The sequence below is a fragment of the Macrobrachium rosenbergii genome, chromosome 39, assembly GCF_040412425.1.
Source record: "Macrobrachium rosenbergii isolate ZJJX-2024 chromosome 39, ASM4041242v1, whole genome shotgun sequence".
Taxonomy (NCBI): Eukaryota; Metazoa; Arthropoda; class Malacostraca; order Decapoda; family Palaemonidae; genus Macrobrachium; species Macrobrachium rosenbergii.
Window position 1 is genome coordinate 16,241,339 of NC_089779.1, and position 24,384 is coordinate 16,265,722.

At 36.4% G+C, this 24,384-nt stretch overlaps 2 protein-coding genes across 5 annotated transcripts; one reads left to right on the top strand and one right to left on the bottom strand.

Moving 5' to 3' along the window:
* Positions 1-8,184: 8,184 nt before the first annotated feature.
* Positions 8,185-19,834, bottom strand: LOC136825781 (DNA repair protein XRCC3-like). Of its 4 annotated transcripts, none has more exons than XM_067082643.1 (6): positions 19,496-19,834; positions 15,661-15,795; positions 14,498-14,701; positions 12,733-12,869; positions 10,867-11,073; positions 8,185-9,036 (listed from the first exon to the last, which is right to left on the bottom strand). In XM_067082643.1, the coding sequence occupies exons 1-6, from the start codon at positions 19,689-19,691 to the stop codon at positions 8,686-8,688; spliced, it is 1,230 nt and encodes a 409-aa protein (XP_066938744.1). In that variant the 5' UTR covers positions 19,692-19,834; the 3' UTR covers positions 8,185-8,685. The 4 variants fall into 4 exon arrangements, with proteins under 4 accessions (XP_066938744.1, XP_066938746.1, XP_066938743.1 ...); XM_067082645.1 differs by having other exon boundaries at positions 14,570-14,701; positions 19,490-19,660; XM_067082642.1 differs by having other exon boundaries at positions 19,490-19,660.
* A 28-nt stretch (positions 19,835-19,862) lies between these two features.
* epsilonCOP (coatomer subunit epsilon) lies at positions 19,863-24,117 on the top strand. Its single transcript, XM_067082647.1, has 6 exons — positions 19,863-20,171; positions 21,085-21,248; positions 21,469-21,621; positions 22,023-22,158; positions 22,915-23,139; positions 23,819-24,117. The coding sequence occupies exons 1-6, from the start codon at positions 20,076-20,078 to the stop codon at positions 23,933-23,935; spliced, it is 891 nt and encodes a 296-aa protein (XP_066938748.1). The 5' UTR covers positions 19,863-20,075; the 3' UTR covers positions 23,936-24,117.
* The last annotated feature ends 267 nt before the right edge of the window (positions 24,118-24,384 follow it).

Below are 24,384 nucleotides of genomic sequence, written 5' to 3' on the forward strand. Positions count from 1 at the left end.
TTTGGCTTCAGTTTCGTTAGACACCATATAGCTGATAGCACCCCGAGTTGTATTGCCAGTGTACAATAAGACAAGCGCATATCTTCTACATTCCTTGACCCTCATCTCGTCGACATACGCGTCTAGAACCTTCTAAGTAACACATGCCGATCTAATCTACTTATATCTACGTACACAAACACAATCACAGACATCGTCAACTGCGAGAGATTAATCTCACCTCCAGATAAAATGAAAAGCAATTTCTTTTTATTGCGTGTGGTGCTGAGGATATTATCATGAATAACAAAGTACTAGTAGTCTCATGCCCCTTACAAATGAAGGATGACACTTTCTGGAGAAACCTCACAGCCACTTCTGTCGCAGGCGTCACTTACATAACCGTAGAAATACAGTAGCCACTGTGTAACAAACTTAGTTGACATTTTCAGCAGAATGGTTAGGTGGGTTAGGTTAAGTTGGTTAGTTTAGGTTAGGTATGGAAACATGTACTGTATGTATACATGTAGGTTTTCAACGCTCTTTCATAATTTTTTTTTTTAAAGGAACATTCAATCTGACCAAAACTAAATCCACCGTCACTTAATTGGAACTGAAATTAGAATATAGAATGTAGGCCAAAGGCCAAGTAGAAAGAGAAAATGAACAGAGGTTCAGTTATTGAGAAAGGTTGCAGCTAGGGGCCGAAGGAACGCTGCAAAGACCTTTAAGTTGGCGGCACTTCCCCCTACAGGGCTGAACCGACTTTCGCGCGAAAACCAGGATTCCTGTTCCTTCAACCTGCGTTCAGGAAGCCTTCGTAAGTCACTTTGACGACTGACTGTATGTCTTTATGACGGTAATCCTCTATATAAGAAACGAGAACAGCAAGCTCAAGGCTACTTACTTTACGTTTCTGGTCCTCCAGCCTCTGGTCACCGCAATGTTTCTGAAAACAACGGATCAGACATGTTAAACAGGTGATAAAATACCTAGAATCTAATGCACTCATGTCTTACTCAAGAGTGTTTTCCCAAAAAATTGCGCAGGTTCTTAAATTTGATAATAAGGTCTGTGTGTCTCTGGACTTCGGAGTTACTCATCTGCGTGATCTTCAACAAAGAAAAAACAAGGGCTTGTCCTTTGTATTTGAACCAACACCAGTGTGTCTAGTCTTACCTAATCTTTGATCAAATTTGTCTGTTCTTTAGCCTAACTTTTTCAGCACGTTGGAGCTTTTGGTAGTTGAACCTGCTTCCACAGATGTTACGCCACCTCCAATTCCCAAGATATATGATTCAAAATTCATGTGGTCCAGTCACAAATTGCCTGAAATGAAAGGGTAAAAATCTTTAAATATTTCAGGTGTATCTGGTCTTCACTGGGAAACAGAAAAGACGCCAATATTGAGGGTGTATGATTTACTGTGTAGGCTCTAGACTGATTATGGCTATCACAGATGTTCTTCTGCATGCAAAACGTGATTACGCAAACTGAGTTTTGCATATAATATGGACTTTATGATGCAACTAAACATGACGAGTGCTAAATGACGGCTATATACATGAAGGGGGCTCAATGGGATGCCATCTTTAGTATGATACTAACCCCTCGGGGATCAAAAATATCGTTTATTAATATAATTTGTCGACCACACAATATAGAAGTGGGTGTATATAATACTTTGATCCCCAGTGAGGTTCCGCCATGTTTAGTACTAGCACCTCGGAGGTGACGGGTAGATAACAAGCCAAAGTAGCACCGGCTTTAGACTATGCTGTGATGCGCACCCGCTTTCCTTAATTTAAGACTCCCACCGTGCTTCCTCTTTTAGTGTGTTATCAATTTTGAAACCTTTCCCGTATCCAGACATACCTCACACTTTCAGGGCAATTGCTCAGTCATTACCACCTCTGTACCATAGCATTTCGCTTGTAATCCCATCACCTATTGGTGGCTTTCCATTTTTCAAAATCTACTGTATGTTGTCCTCTTTACTTCCTCACTCATCGCCTCCACCCGTAATCTGTCTTACACTAACCCATTCCAGTCTTGAGTCTTGCGGCAGACAATTTTGCTCGTCTTCTGTTATTATTATTCAGAAGACGAACCCTATTCATATGGAACAAGCCAACCAACGGGGCCACTGACTTGAAATTCAAGCTTCCAAAATATATGGTGTTCATTAGGAAGAAGTAAGAGGAAGTAAAGGGAAACGCAGAAAGAAGAGATCCCACTTATTAAAAAGATAAATCAATAAATTAATGAATAGATAAAAATGTATCAAAATGTAAGGAGAATGGTATTAGGGTAATAATGCACTGCGTCTTCGCTTGAACTTCAGAAGTTCCAATAGCACCACTTCCTCTGGGAGACTGTTCCAACCCTGAATCACATTCATTTCAGACAGCATCTTCAATGGGATCTTATCTTTAAGGAACATTTTGCTCATTAACCCTCCTCTCTGCATTTATCTCCACACAGATCAACTTTTTCCTCTCCCTCCCTGAAACATTTGCTATATTCATGAAAGATCTCTTCTGTAATACAGTTGTGCCTCAAGTAATTTCTCTCTCTTTTTCCTCCTTCACCAACCTCACATTTCATCTCCCACATCATTGCTTCTACTCCCTCTCTCTATCCTTCTATACCTAAAAAATACGCTACCACCAGAATCTATATGCCATTCATGAATTCTGCATGCTCACGTGTGTGTGTGTGTGTGTTTGTGTGTAAGTAAGAATGCGGTCATGTAAAAATATTACCCCACAAAGAATGAGCCGCGAGTTTGATCACGGAACGGGATAACAATTCAAGTTAGTTGCATGGAAATCCACAGTGCATCATGCGGTTGGCTGAGAGACTTGTTCTTGAATATAGGGTAAAAGTTAGGGCAAAAAGACTTTAAAGAAGCTGGATAGCAAAGTGTAGAGAGACTAAAGGAACAGGCGATGCACAGAGCCATTAGTTTTGACTACAAATGGAGCGTAAAGCAACCTAACTGTTTAAAAATGCATGCACATTAATCTGTCCTGGGAACAATTAGACATTAGCATACAAAGTGAATCTCCACAAATGCGAACGACAGTAAGACTTTTATTATTTCGTACTGTACAAGCCTACGTCAGCTTCGTGACACGACGAAGAAAAGTGGCCCACAATTATCACTAATTTCTGAGAAGCAACATCTAATCTCTTAGCACACCCGGGACGAGTTGTTCCTTTCACTTCTTTTGTCTTACAAGTGTGTATATATATATATATATATATATATATATATATATATATATATATATATATATATATATGAACATTATCTATTATGTTGCATATATCTAGTGTACAAGCTGTTCTACACCAATGCCCACGATTCTTATGAAGCACTGGAAGACGGCAATAACATTCGTACAAAGATTCAGAGAGTTGTAAGAGAGAGATGGCATCTTGCAACAAACAAAAACAATTACTTTCGTACCCCACAGTTTCACTAGCTGATGAAGAAGAAACCAAATTTTGTGTCTTTAATTCACCGTATTTTATAAGAAGCAAACTTCCAATTTTCAATTGTCTAAACTTAACCTACCTGAACAAATACAACTCAAATCTTCTAGACTAGACCATAAATTTATCCCTGTCGAAGAATGAAGCCTAAAATTTCCTGTCATAATGTTACCCCAAGCTTTCCAGGGTACAAACATTGTCACAGTCAAACAATTGTCAACCTGGGACAGATATCAGCGTGTGGAATATCTTCGATCAGTCGAGCAAAGGACAAAGAATCTCCATGAGTCCTTTTCTTCACGTGGCTAGATTGGATTGGATTATAAGATTTAGGCCAAGAACTGGGACCTATGAGGTCATTAAGCGCTGGAACGGAAACTGAAAGTAAAAAAGGTTTTACAGGTGTATCGGGAGGAAGACCTCGCAGCTGCACTATGAAATAATTGTTAGAAGAGATTGAAAAGCAAGATGGAAGCGAATACGAACGAAGTTACAGGTATAAAAGAAATGAAAGGGGTTGCAGCTAGGGCCCTACGGAAGGGACGCTGCAAAGAACCCAAAGTAATGCCTGCAGTGAACCGCATGAGGTACACTGACGGCGCTACCCCACCTAGGGTACACATGGCGGAGATATTTGTTTATAGAGAGTACTTTCAACACTTCTCCTGAGAGGCTAACTGTATCTGCTAACGACCTTTGACGAGGTGGGTATGTTCTTCGTCAAGTCGAAGGAGGTTTCGAAGACAGCTTTGTGCATAAACTTTAAAAAAAAAAAGGCTACCACTGGTCAGACACGAGACTAGTAAAAAGTGATGATATCTTGCCGGATATAAGAGTAGAATAGAATACAGAATTTGAGCCAAAGGCTAGTGCTGGGACCTATAAGGTCATTCAGCGCTGAAAGGGAAACTAACAGTCAGAAGGTTTGAAAGGCGTAGCAGGAGGAAAACCTCGCAGTTGCACAACTCTATTGTTGGGAAAGGGTGGAAAGTAAGATGGAAGAAAGAGAATATGAACGGAGGTACAGTAAAAGGAATGAAAGACGCTGCAGCTAAGGGCCTAGGGAAGGGATGCTGCAGACCCTTAAGTAATGCCTACAGTGCACCACATGAGGTGCACTGACGGCACTACCCCCAAACGGGGGATATAAGAGTATAACTTCTGAAGGTCTAAAAGGGGGTGCAATTTTGGCCATAATTTCCTAAGTATGCGAGACAAAGACTCAAGACCAAAATCAAAGTCATACCATGACTTTTTAACCTCATCGTATGCTTACTATGTGCAGTGAGGTCAAGGTCAGTCTTATTGGTCAAAGGTCATATAAAGATTTAACCTTGAGGTGAGGTCAAGGTAAAGTTAATACTTTAGCTCAAACATCAAATTGACTGATTATGAAATTTAGGTCTTGAAGACCAAGTGCTGGAACCCATCAGGACTGTTCAGTGCCGTAATGAAAGTGAAATATATAAATTAATGGTATAATTGATAATGAATAGGTGAATGATGACACACTAGTAAAATTCAGAGTTAAAATATGAAAGTAAAAATTGAAGAATGATATTAGGTAGAACCAACAAAAAATAAGTATATATTAAACATTTATGTTCAAAATATATACTTAGTATAAGAATAAATATGACTAATCTTTATTAAATATACTGAAATCATATCTCATTACAATAACCAGATTCTTTCAGAAACCCACAAGGTTATCTACCACCTCAAAGTCATCATTTAAAATTTCTAAAATAGGCTTCCCGGTTAGTAAGTACTTTGCCCTAAGGCGGTTAAATTTAGGACAGTGCTAGGAATTTAAACTTGGCCATAAATCTTGCATTAAAATAAACAGACTTCATATTTAGCATATCAAATCTACCAGTGATACTGATTGCAGATTAGAGGTCGAAGATCAAACAGGAATTGCTTGTCTTTTGGCCTGACTCGCTTAACTGTTGGAAATTTGTCAGATTTTCACAAAGATCTTCTTAAGATTGGCTCAGTGACTGGAAACAAATAATAATAATAATAATACCTTGAATTTGGGAGAGATAGGAAAGTAACTTTTGGGCATAAAACTAAAAGCCCACTACCTTGCAAGCCAAGCTTCCAGAAAATAGAAAGCCCGTACTTGATAAATGTGAAAAAGGGAACAAAATTTCCAAATTCATTAGGATAAACTGGCAAATGGAAAACTATTTACATCCAAAAAGCAGCAACGAAAGACAGGGGACCTCAGATAATGGGACGTTGTGTTAGAGGACAACACAAGACATCATAAGACAGCCTTTGTTATGCAGATTTACATGAACATTAATTGAAGTTCTCTGCATTATAAAAACCCTCCAAGACTGCATTAGCATTCACTATAGCAACTGCAGTTTGCTGTACACCATTTTAAATTCAAGTTTTCTCATTTAATTATAAATTATATACATGCTTGAATGCCTACCAAAACAGTCATGCATGTGCATACACAAAACCACACACATATATATATATGCAATGCATAAATATATTGCATATATATATATGTATATAACATTCTTTAAATACTTCATACCAATGAACAATGAGGAGTTGAGTAAAATCTAGGGGGTTTCTACACTATGTGTCTATGACCAAATAAGCATGACTGTACTATTTTTTGTACTATATTGCCATTCATAAAAACATAAGAATAACAGCAGAGAGAGACCTTACATCTTCCCACTCTGGGGCCATAAACACAATTTACTGCACAATTGTTTACTCTTTTATGTGTAATTTATTTCTAAATGAGTTCTACACATAAACCCCCTTGGCTGTCCGCTAGGCTCTCATTTTGGATTCACCCACACTCATATATATATATATATATATATATATATATATATATATATATATATATATATATATATATATATATATATATATATATATATATATATATATATATATATATATATATATATAATAATTTTTTTTTTCATGATGTTGCCTTGTAATATGTATATCATCCCATACTTTTGATATATTTATACTCTTCTATTTATCATGTGTTATGTGTAACGGTAATAATTGTTGAGATATTGTATGTAGTGTAGTGTCAGATCTCAAAAGAGTTAGTGATTCAGATAACTTAACAGCGTAATTTAGAATTAATATCTTTCTTGATAATAGAGTAGTAGCAGGAGAGAGAAATTCGACTTTTAGACCAGATGTGTCACCTGTCATCAGTTCAGATAAGAGAGCGCTTTGTTTTGGGTTATGCGATGACAGGCCGGAATAACAATTGCTGATCTGTTCTGGAAACCAACTCTGGTTTTTCATTTTGTTTTTAAAACATGCCAGTCATAATTAGCCAGTTGCAATCTGTTTGATCGTATAAAGATTTCTGTAAAAGCTTTATTCAATACGAGAAGAAGACGAGTGATTTCGCAATTGTACATGTACTCCATACGATTTTCTGGTATAAGACGTGTACCTTTTGAGAAATATGAACAAGTGTTGCGCTGAAGCACATGGCAATTGCATCATGTTTAAGATTGCATTGCTCTGATCATGTATTGTCCCGACTGTGTTCAAAAAGTTTTGCTGAAAGTGACATTACCTTCCTTTCTCTAGTGCTTTCCCTTGTATCTTGTTCCCAAAATGCCTTAATGACGTCATATGATTCCTTAATTTCATACTGGAATCCTCAGTTTTATTCATTCTGATTTTAGAGACCAATCAGTTTGGTTCCCTCTCTCTCACTTTCTTCAAAAGAGAGTAATTATTAACGTAAAATGTTAGTGTGGTCACTGGTATTAATCTTAGCTTTTGAGATCTGAATTTAGTAAAACTGTATAATCATAACGGGGCCCAAATAAAAAGTGTGTTTTATGAATCTAAAGCAGCTGCAAGTGATTTTACAAAGATTTTCACAAGCTTGTGTAAGGTAAAGTGAATTTTACTTATTATTGCCATGGTATAAGGTACATTAGGGAAATTTTGCCTTAGTGAAATTATTATTGATAAATCTTGTGTATTTTTGTGTGTTCTTGTGTTTGCAATCTCTTAATTTTTCACATTTTATATATTTGTGATGATCTACCATTTATTTACTTAGCATTTTTAATATTTCTTAACAATTTAACATTGCATACTTGATTTAATTTTCATTTTCTAAGATTTTCTTTTCAAATCTTGAAATTCTTGATAGTTTAAATTTTGCTTGATTAATTTAATTTCTTGATAAATTAAAGTTTGTGTGATTTAGTTTTGTATAATAATTTACCTCAAGAATTAATTAAATTTTTGTGTTGTTTTCAAGTAATAGCAAATTTTTTCAGATTGTGAATTCTAATTATAAATTTTGAATTTAAAAATAAATTTTTGTATTTAAAACTTTTAAAAACATTGTTTAATTTATTGACCACCAGTGAATAGGATTAATTGTGTGCATATGGCAAAGTGATAAACATGTTTTGTTCCTTTAGTTTTGCTGAAGTGAATTAAGACCAGGGAAACAGTTAAAGTTGTTTGATGGACGAGGCAGTGTTCTTCTTCCTGGATATATTAGGACCTTCTGTTACAACCATGCAAGAGACACTTTTAAGAGATGCATGCTTGTCAAGAATAAGGACAAGTAACTTTGTGGTCTGAAAATAATCCTCAATGCCAGAGAGATTGAGAGTTATCATTCATATGGTGGGCACATGTTAGGAATGTCAGTGATACACGCAGTTATATCTTTCTCTTTTAATTTTACATTTTCCATTCTCATAAATTATGATTGTAAGTGTATATAGTCATTAGGGAAATCTGCCTGTGAAAGTATGATGTTATTAATGTCACTTGTACTCTCTTGAGCAACTTCTCAGGGTTCAAACAGCCCTGTTTATCCTTCCCTTGATTACCATGATATCCAAAACTTTTTTCTCTTTTTTACAATTCATTTACAGGGGTTGAATCGTCTGCTTGTTTCATCAGTGATGTAATTATTTTTATTTCTATTTTTATTTTGACTACTACTCTTTTCAGTTTATTTATTGCATAATGACATTTACCACTTGTCCGTTTTGTAAACGTCAGGCTTCAAATACCTACATATTCTATATAAAAATCTTGTACATCTAATAAGGAAAGTTTATTACCTTTTTATATATTAACATTCTCTCCTCCTTACATGGCTCAAGCTAAATTCAAGTGCCTCGCTTATCTTGGGTCTCCTCAGGATGAAAGGAACTACACACTGAAATTTCCTGAGGGAACATCTTCTATACCATTGTGTGTCACCAAGAATTCCACAGACTTCCGAGCTAACCAAGGACAAAAAATGACATGCAAAGTTCGAATTCGGTACTGAACCAATCTGCTTTGCCCTGACTTGAAATCTTTTCCTCCTCCAGCAACATCTTTGCTGAATCTTGAGCCCTCGTCGGCAGGAATTGGCACATACGATGTGATACAGGACTCTGTTCGTGAAAGCATCACCCGTGTTGTCACCAAGTTGGCCCACGACAAGCCTAGTGAAGGCATAACTTGGCTGTTTAAACCATACAGTGACATCTGCTTGTTACCAAAAGAGGTTGTAACCTAAAATAAAATAATTACGATTACCTACTGTATCCTGTCAAAATACTGTATGAAACTAATTTGGTTAACACTGGGTGCAGGACTATTTTGATTATACAGTAGATAAGACTAGAAACTGCAGGTAAAGATTTCAATTATAACCATTAAATTTTTTACCATATTCTATCCTCCTAATATTTATTTTCAAACTTTAAAATTATATGTGTTCTTTTATAAATTCATTAAAAGTAGTACTGTACTGTCAGCTGAAGTTTAATATTCTAATTACTAAATAACTTGATCAACATAAGATACACATACAGAATGTTCTGAAATATCTCAAATATTTTGCAATTTGCCATTCATCAACAAATCATGGAAAATGTGATATTTCCTGATACAAAAATCTTTTCGACCATACACATTAAGTTTTCAATTACCCTGTACGTATTAACTTCATACTCATGTAAAATAACGGAGTCATCCCTAATTGCCTGTGTCTCCATGCTAATGAAGGCTACTTATCTTAGGAAAATCGTCTGGGAGCCACATTGTCAGGTATGGAATTTCCTTCCCTGGTTACCACCAAACCCAATTAACTTATTGGAAAGATTACAGTTCAGGGAACCTCTAACAAGGTTTTACCAAACATGACTTGTATCCAGTCAATGGGTTATCATCTTTAGGAAGTACCTGGAATCTGTAGTTAGAAAAAGCATTCTTTTGCATTAACAGATAAGATACAGTTTACGCTCACCCCTAGTGTATATCGACACCGTTTATAGGTGGTCGCTCCGGGGGTGGTAACCCCGGCATTCTAGATAGCTTTTTCTCTGGTATATGTAGCAATTCTTATATCTAGAAATGTGCTAAATGGAACCATTTCACTGGGTGACACAGGTCTTCCCCCAGAAATAGATTTTTCCTTTGTCAAAATCCCTTTTTTCAAACAGTACAAAAAAAAAAAATGCATTTCTCTGGAAGAATTTGAAGAAAATCTTCAGGAATGTAAAAAAAAAATTTAAAATAGAGCAAGATAGGGTTAAAATGTTAGACAGTTATGAGTGAAGATGCCAAACAACACAGATGAAATGCAAATGGCAGAAAGACATGTAACTGGGGTCTGAAGGAGTGTTACAAAGAATCTTTAGTGCCATTAGCAGCAGGCTTGCATGGCATACTTTAGGCAGTACCCCTCTGATGTACAACCCAAAGAAGCCTGCTTTTAAGCCCTGGGAGCTTAATGGAGATCGTCAAAGTCATGCTGAGGCCAAATAGCAGTGTTCGGCACCAAAGCCTGGGCTCTAGCCAGAAATCAGACGCTTTTAAAAGGTTCCATCACTTCAAATATCAGTAAATGTCCTAGAGATTTAAGAAAATGGTCTAGGACTACTGTAGTAGCAGAGAGTGGAGAAAGAGGTTCCTTTGATGGTACACATTAGAGAAGAAGACCCATCTGACTGGTAAAGTTTTACTTCAGTCCATCTGTGTGGTTTATACAGTATATTCTTCTTGCAGCATCCTGAAAAAAAAAGCCTCCCTCGTGCAGGAACTGCTTGGCCTCTAAAAATTGTGATGAAATCAACTGAAGTGGGATGGACATTATAACTGAAACACACCATAATTTTCTTTGGCATAGCATGAAAGATTCCACCTTAACAGTTGGTCATGAGTGCCATCTAAATACTGCTTTGTTGCCAACTAAGTACAGAGGGTTTAGCCTCTGTCTACTCCAGCAAGAAGGCACATGTAAAGTAATGGACTGGTTATTCATATTAGCACTTCAATACCAGGAAATTTCTACTTACAGTACAAATGATGCAGCTGATACAGTAAAAAGTAAAAAATTACCTGATTCAAAACTATAACAGGGGTTTTCTTCAGCGAACCAAGTTCATGCAGCCTGTGCCGTAGCTTTTTAAACATCACGAGCCTATTAATCTCTGGCCCCTCATCAGATCTAAACACTGCAGCTACAGTATCTAAAATTACCATTCCAATGTCATGTTTTGACATCAACGTGGGCAGCTGGTGCTGGATACAATACAACAAATTTTCCTGAAATTAGACATGACAAAGCAATTATATTAGTAAACTGTATTGTGCTTTTAACACCTTCCCTTATTATCCCATGTATACTCACATATCATGATTCTTCTTACAATCACGGAAGACTCTTTCACTGTCCTAAAATATCCCCACTTAGTTTTTATGATCCTGGTTTTACTTATTCTTTGATGCATTCCTGTTTTCTATCTTTCCCCTCCCATCAGTGAGCATTTAGTGGATATTTTCCTAAACAGATGGCTGCTTACTTCTGTGAAAGTCTCATGTGTCAAATGCTCCAAATGCTTGCCAAAATTGATTCTTAATTTTGCAATCCCATTACCATCTGCAGTACAATCAAAATAAATAACAAAGAAACTAGCAGCAACAATTATGAAGACCTACAAAAACTAGGCACTGCATATTCTCCTGTACAGAACATCTAAAAAATAGATTAAAAGCCTGCTTATTTTTTACACATATTGCAAAAAAACCAAAATGAGAGGGATTAATTGCAACTCGAGTGAGGCAACAAGAAGTTGGTGATCACTGCTGACATCTCCTCTGTAGCTCCTAATATTCCTCAGTTCTTTTTCTCTTGATTAATGGCCTTGTGATCTATTTGGTGTCTATGACTGCCATCTAGAGAAATCTAAGTGTATTTATAGATGTCCTTTTGTTGAAAGAGAGTACCTCCAGTCACCATATTATTTGCTGTACAAAAACAGATACACTACATTGAGCCACACTGTCATTTACAGTTTCCTCCATGCCTTCTTTGCCCATTACTGTACATCCTCCATAGCTTCACTGTTCCTGGCAACATTTGCATTCATGTCTCTTTCTGGTTGTCATCCATAACATTCTGCAGTTCTATAGAAAATTCAGAAACATCTGTTGGTGCACAGCACCCGATAAAATTCATATTGCACTACCTTAAAAGTTGTCTTTGCACCATAATTCACAAACAGCTGAGATGCCCAGTTTGTACCACTTGAATTCAATTTCATTATTCCTATCTTTTCAATTCCATTCAGGGCTCTTACATTCCAATTTCCTATTTTCAATTCACCCATACCACAGTATTTATAAACCAAGATGTTTTCGGCACTCTCATATGCCTGGGACTGGAGGACATTTCCAAATACTGCCTACCCATTTATTTGACAGAATCCATGGAGATTTCATTTACATACAACAAATGATAACCAGTTCCTTGCAGCACACAGCCCCTATCAGACTAAAGTAAATGACTTCAGCCATTGTCTACTGGTCATTCACAAGGGTAGATGCTGAAGGGACAAAGCAATAAACGCCTTAATAGTATAAATCATCTGACTGCCAACGATTTCAGGTGCTCCTATGAGCAAGGCCACGTCCATACTTTTTATGAGAAACTATGGAAATTAGTCAACAACTAACTTCAATTCATGTCTTGGACTGCCCTTTTTTTCTCTTTGAACATAGTCAGTAAAACACTATACAACCATTAAGCTTTAAATTGACAATAAAACAAGCTTTGTATAATAAAAAAAAAGGACGGCTCAATCAAAATTATATTGATGCAAGAGTGTGGTAGGCAAGAAAACAAGTGAATCTCGCACGCAAGTAAGTGCACACTAGGTAAAATCTGAAGACAGATTATACATGACTGTATATTACTCCACTTACTAAATCAGGTATGTGATGTATAAAGAGGCAATCCTTGTATGACTTGGGACCTTGAGGATATCTTTTCTGCATGAAGTCAATCATCTGATGAAGACGATTAATGGGAAATTGTGATTCAGTACAGATGTAGACAACGCCTGCAAATACAGAGCAAATAAAGGACTAAGTCTAAAATGAAATACGTACTAAAAAAGATAAGTTAACACTGAAATTATAAGTGACATCTTATTAAAAGCATTCTTCCTACATAAAAGTAACCAAAGAAAAAAATATGTATTTCAGGTACCCGAACCTACAACAAACATTGAATCTCATGGTTGTAAGATTTCTTTAAGAGTAAAAGATACAATAATTTTGGAAAAATCTTAAAAGCAATAGTTTTAAAACTATCCACAGCAATATGATCATTACATTTCATATGTAACTCAAACGATTCATAAAATGTAAACAATCCTTACTTGTTATATATTTCTAAAATAGTGCAATTACAACAATGTACTCCCATATGACTTTCACTTTCTACTAAGGGCGAAAGGGCTAAAAAAAAAAAAAGAAAGAAACCTTAAGCTTAGTATTAAGGATAAATCCCCCTTTTTTAAAATTATTCAAGTTTTCTGTAAAACAATCATTAATTTCTAAGAAGAATAATTTCCAGTCAAAAAGATACCAGACTTGCAAGGTTAAGACCCACAGCTGGCTCACTGCTCTCGATTCTTTCTTCAATAATAAAACACTAAAAATTCAAAGGATAACATTGACAACCATCCTAAGCAACAATTTTCCAATATTCCAATCCGTTGCCCTTGCCATGGTGCAGCTGTACTGCCTTGTGGAAGACTATTTAGTCAAACACTAAGGGACCACTCCCAAAAAGAAGAGGCACAACTGTAAGCACTGTTATGGGGGCATTAGAATCTTAATCTCTCAAGGCAGGCAGATGAGAAAGCAGTTCCATCCTTTATCTACCATGGTTTATGTTGCTGTTGAGGGATGTGGTTCTTTCTAGAGGGTGACTGAACAGCACATGCAACTAATGGTACCCATGCATCTTGCACAAGAATGCACATATAAGGTCTTAAGTGTGGCAGTCATGGGTTCAAGTTGTATGCATCAAGAAATGTAATGTTCAAACTAAAAACTATTGCTTTAAATATGCCTTTTTTTTTGACAGCATAGCCCTGTTTGTCCTCAAAGAAATAGGACTTGCATGGTTGGGGTTGTCTTCTACAGCATAACATGCAGTGGAAGTCCTCCCAGTGGGCAAGAACTTGCCTTGATAAGAAATAATACTCCAATGATAATACTCCCTCATAAAGATGAAGGAACACAGAGGGGATGGATAAGCCCATAATATGACCCTTCAAGGTGCATTACTATTTGCATACTGTCCTGAAACTAGAATATATAAAAGGTTCAATTTCCTAATTCTCAAAAATATTTTTTTGCAAAGGAAGGTGGACTATGCAGTAAAGAAATAGGGATAATATTAGACATGGAAGATTTCAAATGAAACAAGATTTTTTCCACCATTCAGATGCAATACAGTTTCACATTGCTGTATAATGGCATCACACAGGTTGAGAATGAAATTCGAAGATGACAGAAAGAGAGGGAGATGATTTGTGATGAACCGAGCAATCTGTATTTTGTATTAAAAACAAAATGAAAAATGAATTCATAAACATCACTTTTACCAACCAAAGTATGAAAAGTTATCCATAACTGAAAAAATTGTGGACATAGATCCATAATGTATTTACTGTACCTTTCCCAAATCCTCCGAGACTTTTTGGGAGTTGAGCATTAAGTGCAAGCTGCAGTGCTAACTGGGTTTTACCACTTCCACTTTCTCCATATATTTCAGTGATCCCTTTTACTGGAATGCCACCTTCAAGGCTTCTGTCCAGTTGAGGGCACCCCGTTGGAATAGTTAAGGTGCTGCCATCCTCCTCCTGAAGTACTTCCCAACCTAAAACAGTAAACATACAGTGAACCCCCGTATTCGTGGGGGATGCGTCCCACACCTCCCCGCAAACAGCTAAAATCTGTGAATACTTAAAACCCCCCTAAAAACACTTAGGACTGCCCATTTTGATAGTTTAAACAGAAAAACCCTGTGAAAATGCATATACCTGAGTATTTTAATAGTTTTATCACAAAAAGTGCATTTATTCATGAAAATTATATGAAAATACAGTAATTAGTGAATATTTCTCAGTGAAAAATACCGCGAACGGGCGAATTTTCCGCGAATAATGGCTAGATATGTTCCACAGAGAAACCCGCAAATGCGTGAGTCCGCGAATCATGAGAACGCAAATACTGGGGGTTTACTGTATTTCCAACTGAAAGTAACTGGTTCTAAGGGATAAAAACCAAGTACAGTAAAGGACTGTTTGTAGAGAATACATCCTCCTAGTCGTGAGTTACAGTATACTGTATAAAAGATAAAAGGGGGATAAATAGGCACGACCAAAACGGTGTTCCACCTCTAAAAATGAAAAAGAGCAAATTTCATTAAAGATTGACACACTTCTGACAACATGATGTTGTAGTCAAATTTAAGCAGAAATGCTTCTTAAGTTACTGCAAGTATGCAAATATGACAACCAAATTAAAATACTCCACTGTATATGAAAAACTGGCAGTTTAAGCAAAATGAAAGTCATCTATCACAGAACAGGTCTGACAAAAACTGCCACATTATCAATAAAAAATAAACTATTTAACAATGGCATAACTAAGAAAAATATAAACTACGTACTACAGCACACATCATGTAGCTAAATATCTGACAGGTATAATATCCTAATTGGCTTAATCAATACTGCTAAACAAATTAATCAACTTAAAAACTAAACATAATTCTATCTTTGCTAGATTTCATTGACAGACAGAAAGAATGTGTGTGTGTCTAGTTTGCCTTACATGTTCTTGATTCTGGAAGAATGACTTGAGACAAAGCACTGATCAGGCTTTCAATGTCAGCATTGCTTAATCCAGCTCTCTCCCGCAACTCAAAATGAGACGTAGAAAAGATTGAACGTGCCGAACAAAATCCAGCTGAAAAATAAATTCATTAACTCTGACTGAAGGAAAACATTAAAATGGGTACCTATTATATATTTAAATTCTAGAATTGTTCATTGAATTACCACACAAATATAATTCCAGAGTAAAAACAAAACTGTACAGTATAAACATACTGCTAGATATACATAAATTTCTTTAAGTTATTGGTTCCCGAAATCAATTCAAGCATACTAGTTATGTATATTTAATGAATCATTAAACTATCATAAATTTCTGTATCAAAACTTGTCTTCCACATAATTTCATCTTCCTTTGGTCAACACCAAAGACAAAGAAACAGGCTGCCTAATGCCGTATCTAGACCAAGCCTGAGAAGATCAAGAAAGTAGGAATGGGGAAGGAAAGTGCAGAACTTGGACTCTGAAAATTGAAAGATATTTTTCGAAGGCATGGCTGTGGAAGACAGGGAAAACAAAGGTAATTTTTGGTTAATTAAAAAAAAAAATCAGGTTTTTTCAGACTGCTTTCATTTCTTTACATATTGGACAATTTTTTTGAATTATTACTTGAATTTGACTGTTGTAGGCTTACCACATTGTAGCTGTAAAGAGTGTAAACTCAAAATTCAAAATTACCCTTATGATTGACACTTATCCCAATCATGATAAAATGTAAAACCCATCCAGATGTGTTGGAAAAAAAATGACTAAAGAATATGAACTTTAGGAAACCACATTATTATCACATAGTTTAAAACAAAGATATTTCTTAGAAAATACGTCATCCTAATTACTAAGCTTCCAGAGTAAAAACTATGAAAACCAAAGAAAAGCACAATAATAAAATAAGATAAAAATTAAACACTAGAATCATAAGGATCAATATGTGAAAGCAAATAAATCAGATTTAAAGTTTACAAGTAGAAAGCTACAATAAGTTAGAATATACTTTGTGGTGGCATTATCGAATTGAATTGAATTTAGAATTTTGGCTAAAGGCCAAGCACTGGGACCTATAAGGTCATTCAACGCTGAAATGGAAATTGGCAGTAAAAGGTTTGAAAAACCTCGCAATTGCTCTATGAATCAATCATTAGGAGAGGGTGGAAAGTATGATGGAAAAAAGTGAATATGAAAGGATTTACAGTAAAAGGAACGAAAGGGGGCTGCTGCTAGGGGCTAAAGGCACACTGCAAAGAACCTTAAGTAATGCCTACAGTGCACCACATGAGGTGCACTGATGGCACTAACCCCCTACGGGGGTGGAGGCATCATCCTCAGGCACTGTCTACTCTCTAATTGTCCTGCCCAAACGAACCTTGAAAGAAAAAATTAGAACTGGCTTAAGAAAAGGGTGACCAATTATTCCTCCTAGTTAGAAATTCCACCTGCTGCAAGACCACTATGTAAATGCTAAGGCATAGTCCAGAGTTTCAAGAACACTTACTGTACTTGATCTCCCTTATATTTTCAATCTACCATATTTTATAGACACAAATAAATTGAAAAAAGAACCTTTTGTCAGCCCTGACTCAGTTTTATAACCCTCGCAACAAAAGCTCCAGACAACGGGGTACATCATAAGTTTGGTGATTTGAGAAACAGACCTATTCTACGATATTTCTGGTCGGGTTTAAACCTACATAGCCTTTCAGTTAACTGTACGTATGATGATTTGAGGAGCAGGTCTGTTCTAGACTATTTCTAGTTAAGTTACAGTATAAGTTTGGCTGATTACATGCAAGGTTCTATGCTAACTCTCCATAAGCTAGGCTGAAATGTAAGCTTAGGCTAGTAAGACAAAATTCCATATAAAGCTAAATCACTGGAAGTTAGGTATCCTTACACAAGTCTAAACAAAATGATTCAAGAGAAATCCATGATGGCAAACCCCACACAGTAAGGCATTGTGCCTTAGATTAGGTTAGGTATTATTTCGGTAGTACAGTGCTATTACAACTGAAATGAAGACAGCCACTCTCTAAAAATGAAATATATTTTATATGTCAATTTCTTTTCACAACTAAATTCAGCAACAATACTTCAGTCATTATCATTTTGAATTTTTCTCTCATTATGGCATGTGAAAGACATGTTAGTACAAAGAGAGAGATGTATTTACCAAACACTGTAGCACACCTCTGACTTATTCCATATCTCAATTTGATTTGAATTAGTGTGGAAAACCACATTATACAAGGAAGCATAGGGAGTCCAACCTGAGTGTGTGCTAGATTACCTTATGCTTAATTTTCTCACATGCAGGTAAATTATTCATGCCACCAGTTGCAAAATACAAACATTTTACTGTTTCCCTTTAATATAATACTCCTCATTAAATTCTGTGAGAACAAACAATGATCTTCATTAGTATTCATTCTACAAAGGAAATATGCTACCTTTGATGGTAAGATTAATTTACTTGTATACAATAGATTTAGCTTACTTGAAACTTTAGCGCATGTCCTTAAGCAGATTTTATCACAAATCCCATCAGTTCAATTTAACAAAATCTAACTTTGAGTTTAATAGCCTAAATCATGACATAGAGTGAATTCCGAATGACCATCAAATGCTAGCTTGTCAGAAGTTACGAGATCAATAACTCAGAACGAACAGGTACAGGTGACCTCACAGAACTTCTATCTCCCAAACTCAAGGTAAGGAATATAAAATGTGTAAATAACCAGAAGTCCACAGCCAGATAGAACCTGGTTTCCAAGGTTACTTCTGTCTCCTAAACTTAGACTAGTTTTAAATGTCATGAATCCCTCTGTGATCTACGGCACTCCAGCTTAGGTCAAGCTAAGTTGCGGTAATTTTGAGGAAGAGTTCTGCACGGAGACATTGTTTATTGAATTTTTTTACTGAATAACACAGAAAAGGATGTATACAATGAAGTACACGTGAGATAATCTGATAAGTATACTGCAATACAGTAATGAGAAATTTATCGTCTTTTGCGTTTTTATGTTCATCCCCAAGGGGCTCATATTAAACATGGCAGAAGATCAATGGGACACACTGTTTATAGTACCAGCTCTAAGAGATTAAAGTAAATATATATAAAAAAGATGGTAAATTTCTCATTACACCTAAATAGTTCGATAATTGCACCTTTACTGCATTAGCCTACATAGGCTACATCCTCTTCTACATTGTTCCGTCAAAAAATTTAATTGATAAAAAATATATCGGAGCAAAGCTCTTCCTTAGAATAACCTGGGGTCGTAGTGGGGACAAAGGCTCTATCCCAGCCAGACAGGACCTGGCACCCTAGGTCAGGTTAGAATCCTGGGAGGATACTGGCTTTCCCACTTTCACTTCTCCCCTGTGGCCTAGTCACCCTATGTTAGGTTAGGTCAGGAAGCATCCATTCAGTTGGCTTTGAGGTCATTCAGCTGTGAAACATAAATTGACAGTAATAATGTTAAAGTAAAAGAAATGAAAGGGGCTGCAGCTAGGGGCCCTACGGAAGAACGCTGCAAAGAACCATAAGTAACGCTTGCAGTGCACCGCTTCAGGTGCGCTGACAGCACTACCCCCTTACGAGAGCGACCACTGAATAACTTATTTCCGACTAATTATGATGTGATTTATTAAAAATCATATACTTGGGAAAATTACGTCAATATTCCTAAAGTAAACCACCTATATGGACGACCTTCTGGGTCAAAATAAAAATAAGTTACTTATCAATCTAAAAGTTAAGTTTAACCATTCACGTCTACCCCTTCGCAGGCCATCTTTAATTCTTGGATTAATGAATAGTCGACTCAAATCATCGTTCGGGTCTCTCTTCCTCGACGTCTCCATAAACGACGGTGAAATTATGATTACTATTGAATGATGGCGAATGGCCGCGATCGTTTTCAAGTTTAGCGCCTTACTACAGCTGTCCCTTGCGATTGCTAAAAATAAATTCATACTTTTATAGAGCAAGATACGATAATACAATTAAATTTTATTATTAATTATTTTCTCGATTCATTAATATAGACATTTGGATGTTGTAATTGGAAAAGCATGTAATGTATATAACATACACGTCAAAGATCAAGAATGCCAACAATGACGACTCGAAGTAATATTTAAATGGTATACTTTTAAATTTGACTGATGTATTCCATGTAATTAACATCATATAATTAAAAACAATTAACAATGTACTTTGTGTTTATTTTAAAAAATCAGAAATTTGTATTTAAATCATTATTTAAGCATTCGTCATGTTGTCAGCACTGGACAGCTGACGTAAAACACTGACAACACAAAACAAACTGTCTGATCTTCTCCGGTAATTAATACAACATGGCCAGCCAAGAAGTAGACGAGCTGTTTGAGGTCAAAAACTCTTTCTTCATTGGAAATTACCAACACTGCATTAATGAAGCCCAAAAGTTACAGGTAAGTTGCAAGTGCTGCAAGTTGTTTTACCTTACGGTGCCCCGAGCTGACCCAAAGGTATCCCATGGCTACCTTAGGGACATTACCCTAAGTGGGTGTTAGGTCAGATTTTGCTTTGGGTAGTTTGCAGAACGACGGGATCCGCCATTTCCGATGTTTATTGTTCCTTTTGGGGGTCCAAGGGGGGGTAAAGAGGACAAGCCCCGACCCACCCCCTCCCGGCCAGGTCAGGGCATGGCGTCCTGAGTGAGGTTAGGAGGGTAAGGTCTGGGGTTAGTTTGCAGGGCCTCCGAATGGAAATTTAGTCCATTGTCTCCAATCTTTAGTGTTACTTAGGGGATCTAGGGGAGTGAAGCCACCCCCCCCAGCCAGGTCAGGGTATGGCGCCCTAGGTCACGCTAGGAAGGTAAGGTCTGGTTAGGTCAGGACATGACATTCTAGGGTAGTTAGGTTTTTTTTTTCTGAGGAACCTGTTCCCATCGTTCCACACTCGACCCTTTGCTTTAAAGTATTACTGTAATTTGGACATGAAAATATAATTTTCTTGTGTTTTAGTATGTTCTTTGAACTTTTATGACGCTTGTTTTGTTAGCAACTGACCTAGCCAACCACACTTAACCAAACCCAAGGTACAGGGTCCAAGGTACAAGGGGAGGAACGTAAAATCATAATCAAAAGACGGTACTTATCATAAACAGACTGAAGACATGAACATTAATAACACAGGCCAAAGGCGGTAAATATGCCAGTCAGCAAGTGGCAGGAACCAGGCCGTGGTATTAGTCTTCAGTTTTACCCAAGGTCCTTACCCTAGTGCGTGATATTAGTTGTAAAATTTTTGCTAGAAAAACTTTGAAGATTTTGATCATTTTCTGTTGTGGACATTAATAATGCTTTTGATATCTCTTAACAGCCAAGTACTCCAGAATTGCGTTTGGAGCGAGATGTATTCCTGTACAGGGCACTTATTGGTCAGCGCAAGTATGGAGTTGTTCAGAGTGAGATTAAAGCTTCAGCACCACCCCCATTGCAAGCCTTGAAGCTGCTTGCTCAGTATTTCCAGTCTACAAGTGGGAGGTAAGATTGGCAAGTTACTTGTACAATGCTATATGTTAAATTGTTACACCCTATATTATGTACACTCTATACAGCTGTCAGTTATCACATAATGTACAGTATATAGGTAACTTGTCTGGTTATAAGTAAAGTCTGAAGGTATTTTTAATCTTCTGAAGTTGCACAATAACCCCTTACCTCTATTGCACATGAAATTTATACCATGTACTTATTTTTGCAGGTCAAGTGTGGTAAATGAATTGGAAGCACAGTTAAGCAAAAGTGTAGATTTAACAAACATTGCATTACTTGTTGTAGCAGCCACAATTTATTCCCATGAAGATAATTATGAGGCAGCACTTAGAGTACTGAATCAGTCAGATGCTCTTGAATGGTGAGTATTTTCTACAGCTACGATGATATATATATATATTTTTTTTTGTTAAACAGAAAAGACACTAGGTTGTCAGTAAAGGACAGAAAATGTGGCAAGAATTTGGCCACCTTACATAACATACTGAGGAAATAGAAAGTCAAGTTAATGACGAGCAGGCAAATTGATGATTTTATCTAACCCAGGGTTAATAAAAGAAAAGAACACACAGGTAGAACCTAATGTTAAAAGAAATACCTGTACTGTGATACTCACTGTTTAAAGCACTATTTAACAGATAGGAACATTTCAGTTTACAAATGTTTTATGCTATAGCTTGTCTGCAGTAACTCTGCTGTGTTCTGTGTATGTGATGTAGGCTATCTTATTTTATTCGATGACACCCTTACACTAACCTACAGCCGTGCCCTCATGGTTCAAACATACCTGTTGATGGAGCGAGTGGATGCTGCTCGGAAAGAATTAAAGACTTTGCAAGAAAAGGATGATGATGCAACCCTCACACAAATGGCACAAGCATGGATTCATATTGCTACGGTAAGTAATTTTATTGACAAGTAATTTATGTTTGGTTGAAAATTTTGCAGTTACACCTGGTTGGCTTTGAATTTTATATTTTTCTTAGTGATGAAGTCTGTTTTCCGTTGCCCTTTCAAAGGAATTCAAGATTCTTGACTCCCCAATAAATACCGTAGTTTTCTTAGTGATGAAATCTGTTTTCTGTTGCTCTGTCAAAGGAATTCAAGATTCTTGACTCCGCAGTACAGCAAATAGTTTTCTTAGTGATGAAGTATGTGTTCCGTTGCTCTGTCAAAGGAATTAAGATTCTTGACTCCTGTTGCTCTGTGAAAGGAATTCAAGATTCTCGACTCCTCAGTACAGTAAATATTTTTCTTAGTGATGAAGTCTGTTTTCTGTTGCCCTTTCAAAGGAATTCAAGATTCTTGACTCCTCAATAACCCTTTATGTTAAGTCTTGACTGAGTTATTAAATCAGATATAAAATTGGAGCAGGGTACAACTACAAAAGTTGGACAAATAGTTGTGAGTTGATTAGAGAGGTGAATGAAAAGTAAAAAAGAGAAAGCAGTACAGGTGGGTCAGAAGGTGTCATTGCAAAGAACCTTTGGTACTGCACTAAGTTCAGTGTGCTATTCAAGGAGCATTGTATACCTGATGATTCCATATGAGGCTCTTGGTGATTCCAGCCATTCTTTGTTGGTGATCCATAAAATGTTAAAAATAATGATAAAACCAGTTTGGCGAGTTAATAAGATTATTATTGATAAAACAGGGCGGTGAGAAACTTCAAGACGCTTACTACATATTCCAAGAATTGATTGATAAGAATAGCAGTACAGCTGTCTTACTTAATGGGCAAGCAGCCTGTTTCCTTGGACAAGGAAAGTATGAGGAAGCAGAAGGAGCTCTTCAGGAAGCCCTGGATAAGGACCCCAACAACCCAGACACACTGATTAATCTTATGGTTCTGGCACACCACACTGCAAAACCGCAAGAGGTAACTATGGTTCTTAAGGGTTTCAAAAAATGTCATTGTTAGTGTTAATATAATTTTGATCATGCAGACAAATAAGTCCTTATGCATTATTTCAGGGGCTCTGTCAAAAACTATGTATGGCAGTTATGATTTGAATATCACCATCAATATGGTTAAGTTCATTTGTTTAAAATAAAAATAATTTGGTCTAGATCCTGATGAGTTCCAAAGCTATACCATCATATTTGGTCTTAATAATTTTCAGGCCATATCTCCCTTTTATTTTTGTGGGTCTCCATTACATGAGATTTATACTCTTTTTTCACATAAATTTCTATTAAAGCCTGCATGAAAGGATTTGATATGGAGCATTATTTTACACCTAAATCCATAAAGGGAAAATTTGTTGTAGAAATTCGAGTCTCCGGCCGGCTAATGAAGAATTAGAGGAATTTATTTCTGGTGATAGAAATTTATTTCTCGCTATAATGTGGTTCGGATTCCACAATAAGCTGTAGACCCCGTTGCTAGGTAACCAATTGGTTGTTAGCCATGCAAAATAAGTCTAATCCTTCGGGCCAGCCCTAGGAGAGCTGTTAATCAGCTCAGCGGTCTGGTAAAACTAAGGTATACCTAACTTTTTGTTGTAGAAATGATAGAGATTTTGATATGTTTGTACCAAATTGTTATTTCTTTGCAGGTGGCTAGCCGATACCTGGCCCAACTCCGTGATGAACACAAGACCCATAAATTTGTTGATAGTATTGTAGCTAAAGAGGAGGAATTTAACCGGTTAATGAAACAGTATGCAGCCTAGACAGTCATATGTTTGTTTTTTTATGTATTTTTGTAAAAGATCAACTATGTTAATGCACCTTGATTGCCTACTATTGATGCCATGGTGTGAACCACATATTGGTTCGGAGGATTAAAATTAGTTTTTATTTGGAGCTATGTTACTTTATAAAAAATATAATTAAATATTTATGCTGTTAATAAGTTTATTTTTATGATGTCCTAACAATTACAGGAAAATTATTCCCAAGATATCTGGTGTAAATTTAAATGCTTTCACTTAGTGAGCATTTTTAAGGAACGTAGAACACTTCGTAATATTTCTATGATTGTAAATAACGCTGACTGTGATAAGCTAATGTTATGAGCAGATAAAAGAATTGGACATTTTTTCTCCAATATTGTATGAAAATTGAAAGTCAAATTGACTTAAGGGATCTCTGTTTTTCACAGACGGCAGGACTGGTAATA

Coding starts and splice junctions, on each gene's coding strand:
- LOC136825781 (XM_067082643.1), bottom strand. CDS start 19,691: ATGAATTTATTTTTAGCAATCGCAAGGGACAGCTGTAGTAAGGCGCTA. Junction 15,796..19,495: donor TAAAGATGGCCTGCGAAGGG/GTAGACGTGAAT, acceptor TTTATTTTTCAG/CTGGATTTTGTTCGGCACGT. Junction 9,037..10,866: donor CTGTTATAGTTTTGAATCAG/GTAATTTTTTAC, acceptor ATTTTATTTTAG/GTTACAACCTCTTTTGGTAA.
- epsilonCOP (XM_067082647.1), top strand. CDS start 20,076: ATGGCCAGCCAAGAAGTAGACGAGCTGTTTGAGGTCAAAAACTCTTTC. Junction 21,249..21,468: donor TTCCAGTCTACAAGTGGGAG/GTAAGATTGGCA, acceptor TTATTTTTGCAG/GTCAAGTGTGGTAAATGAAT. Junction 23,140..23,818: donor ACACTGCAAAACCGCAAGAG/GTAACTATGGTT, acceptor ATTTCTTTGCAG/GTGGCTAGCCGATACCTGGC.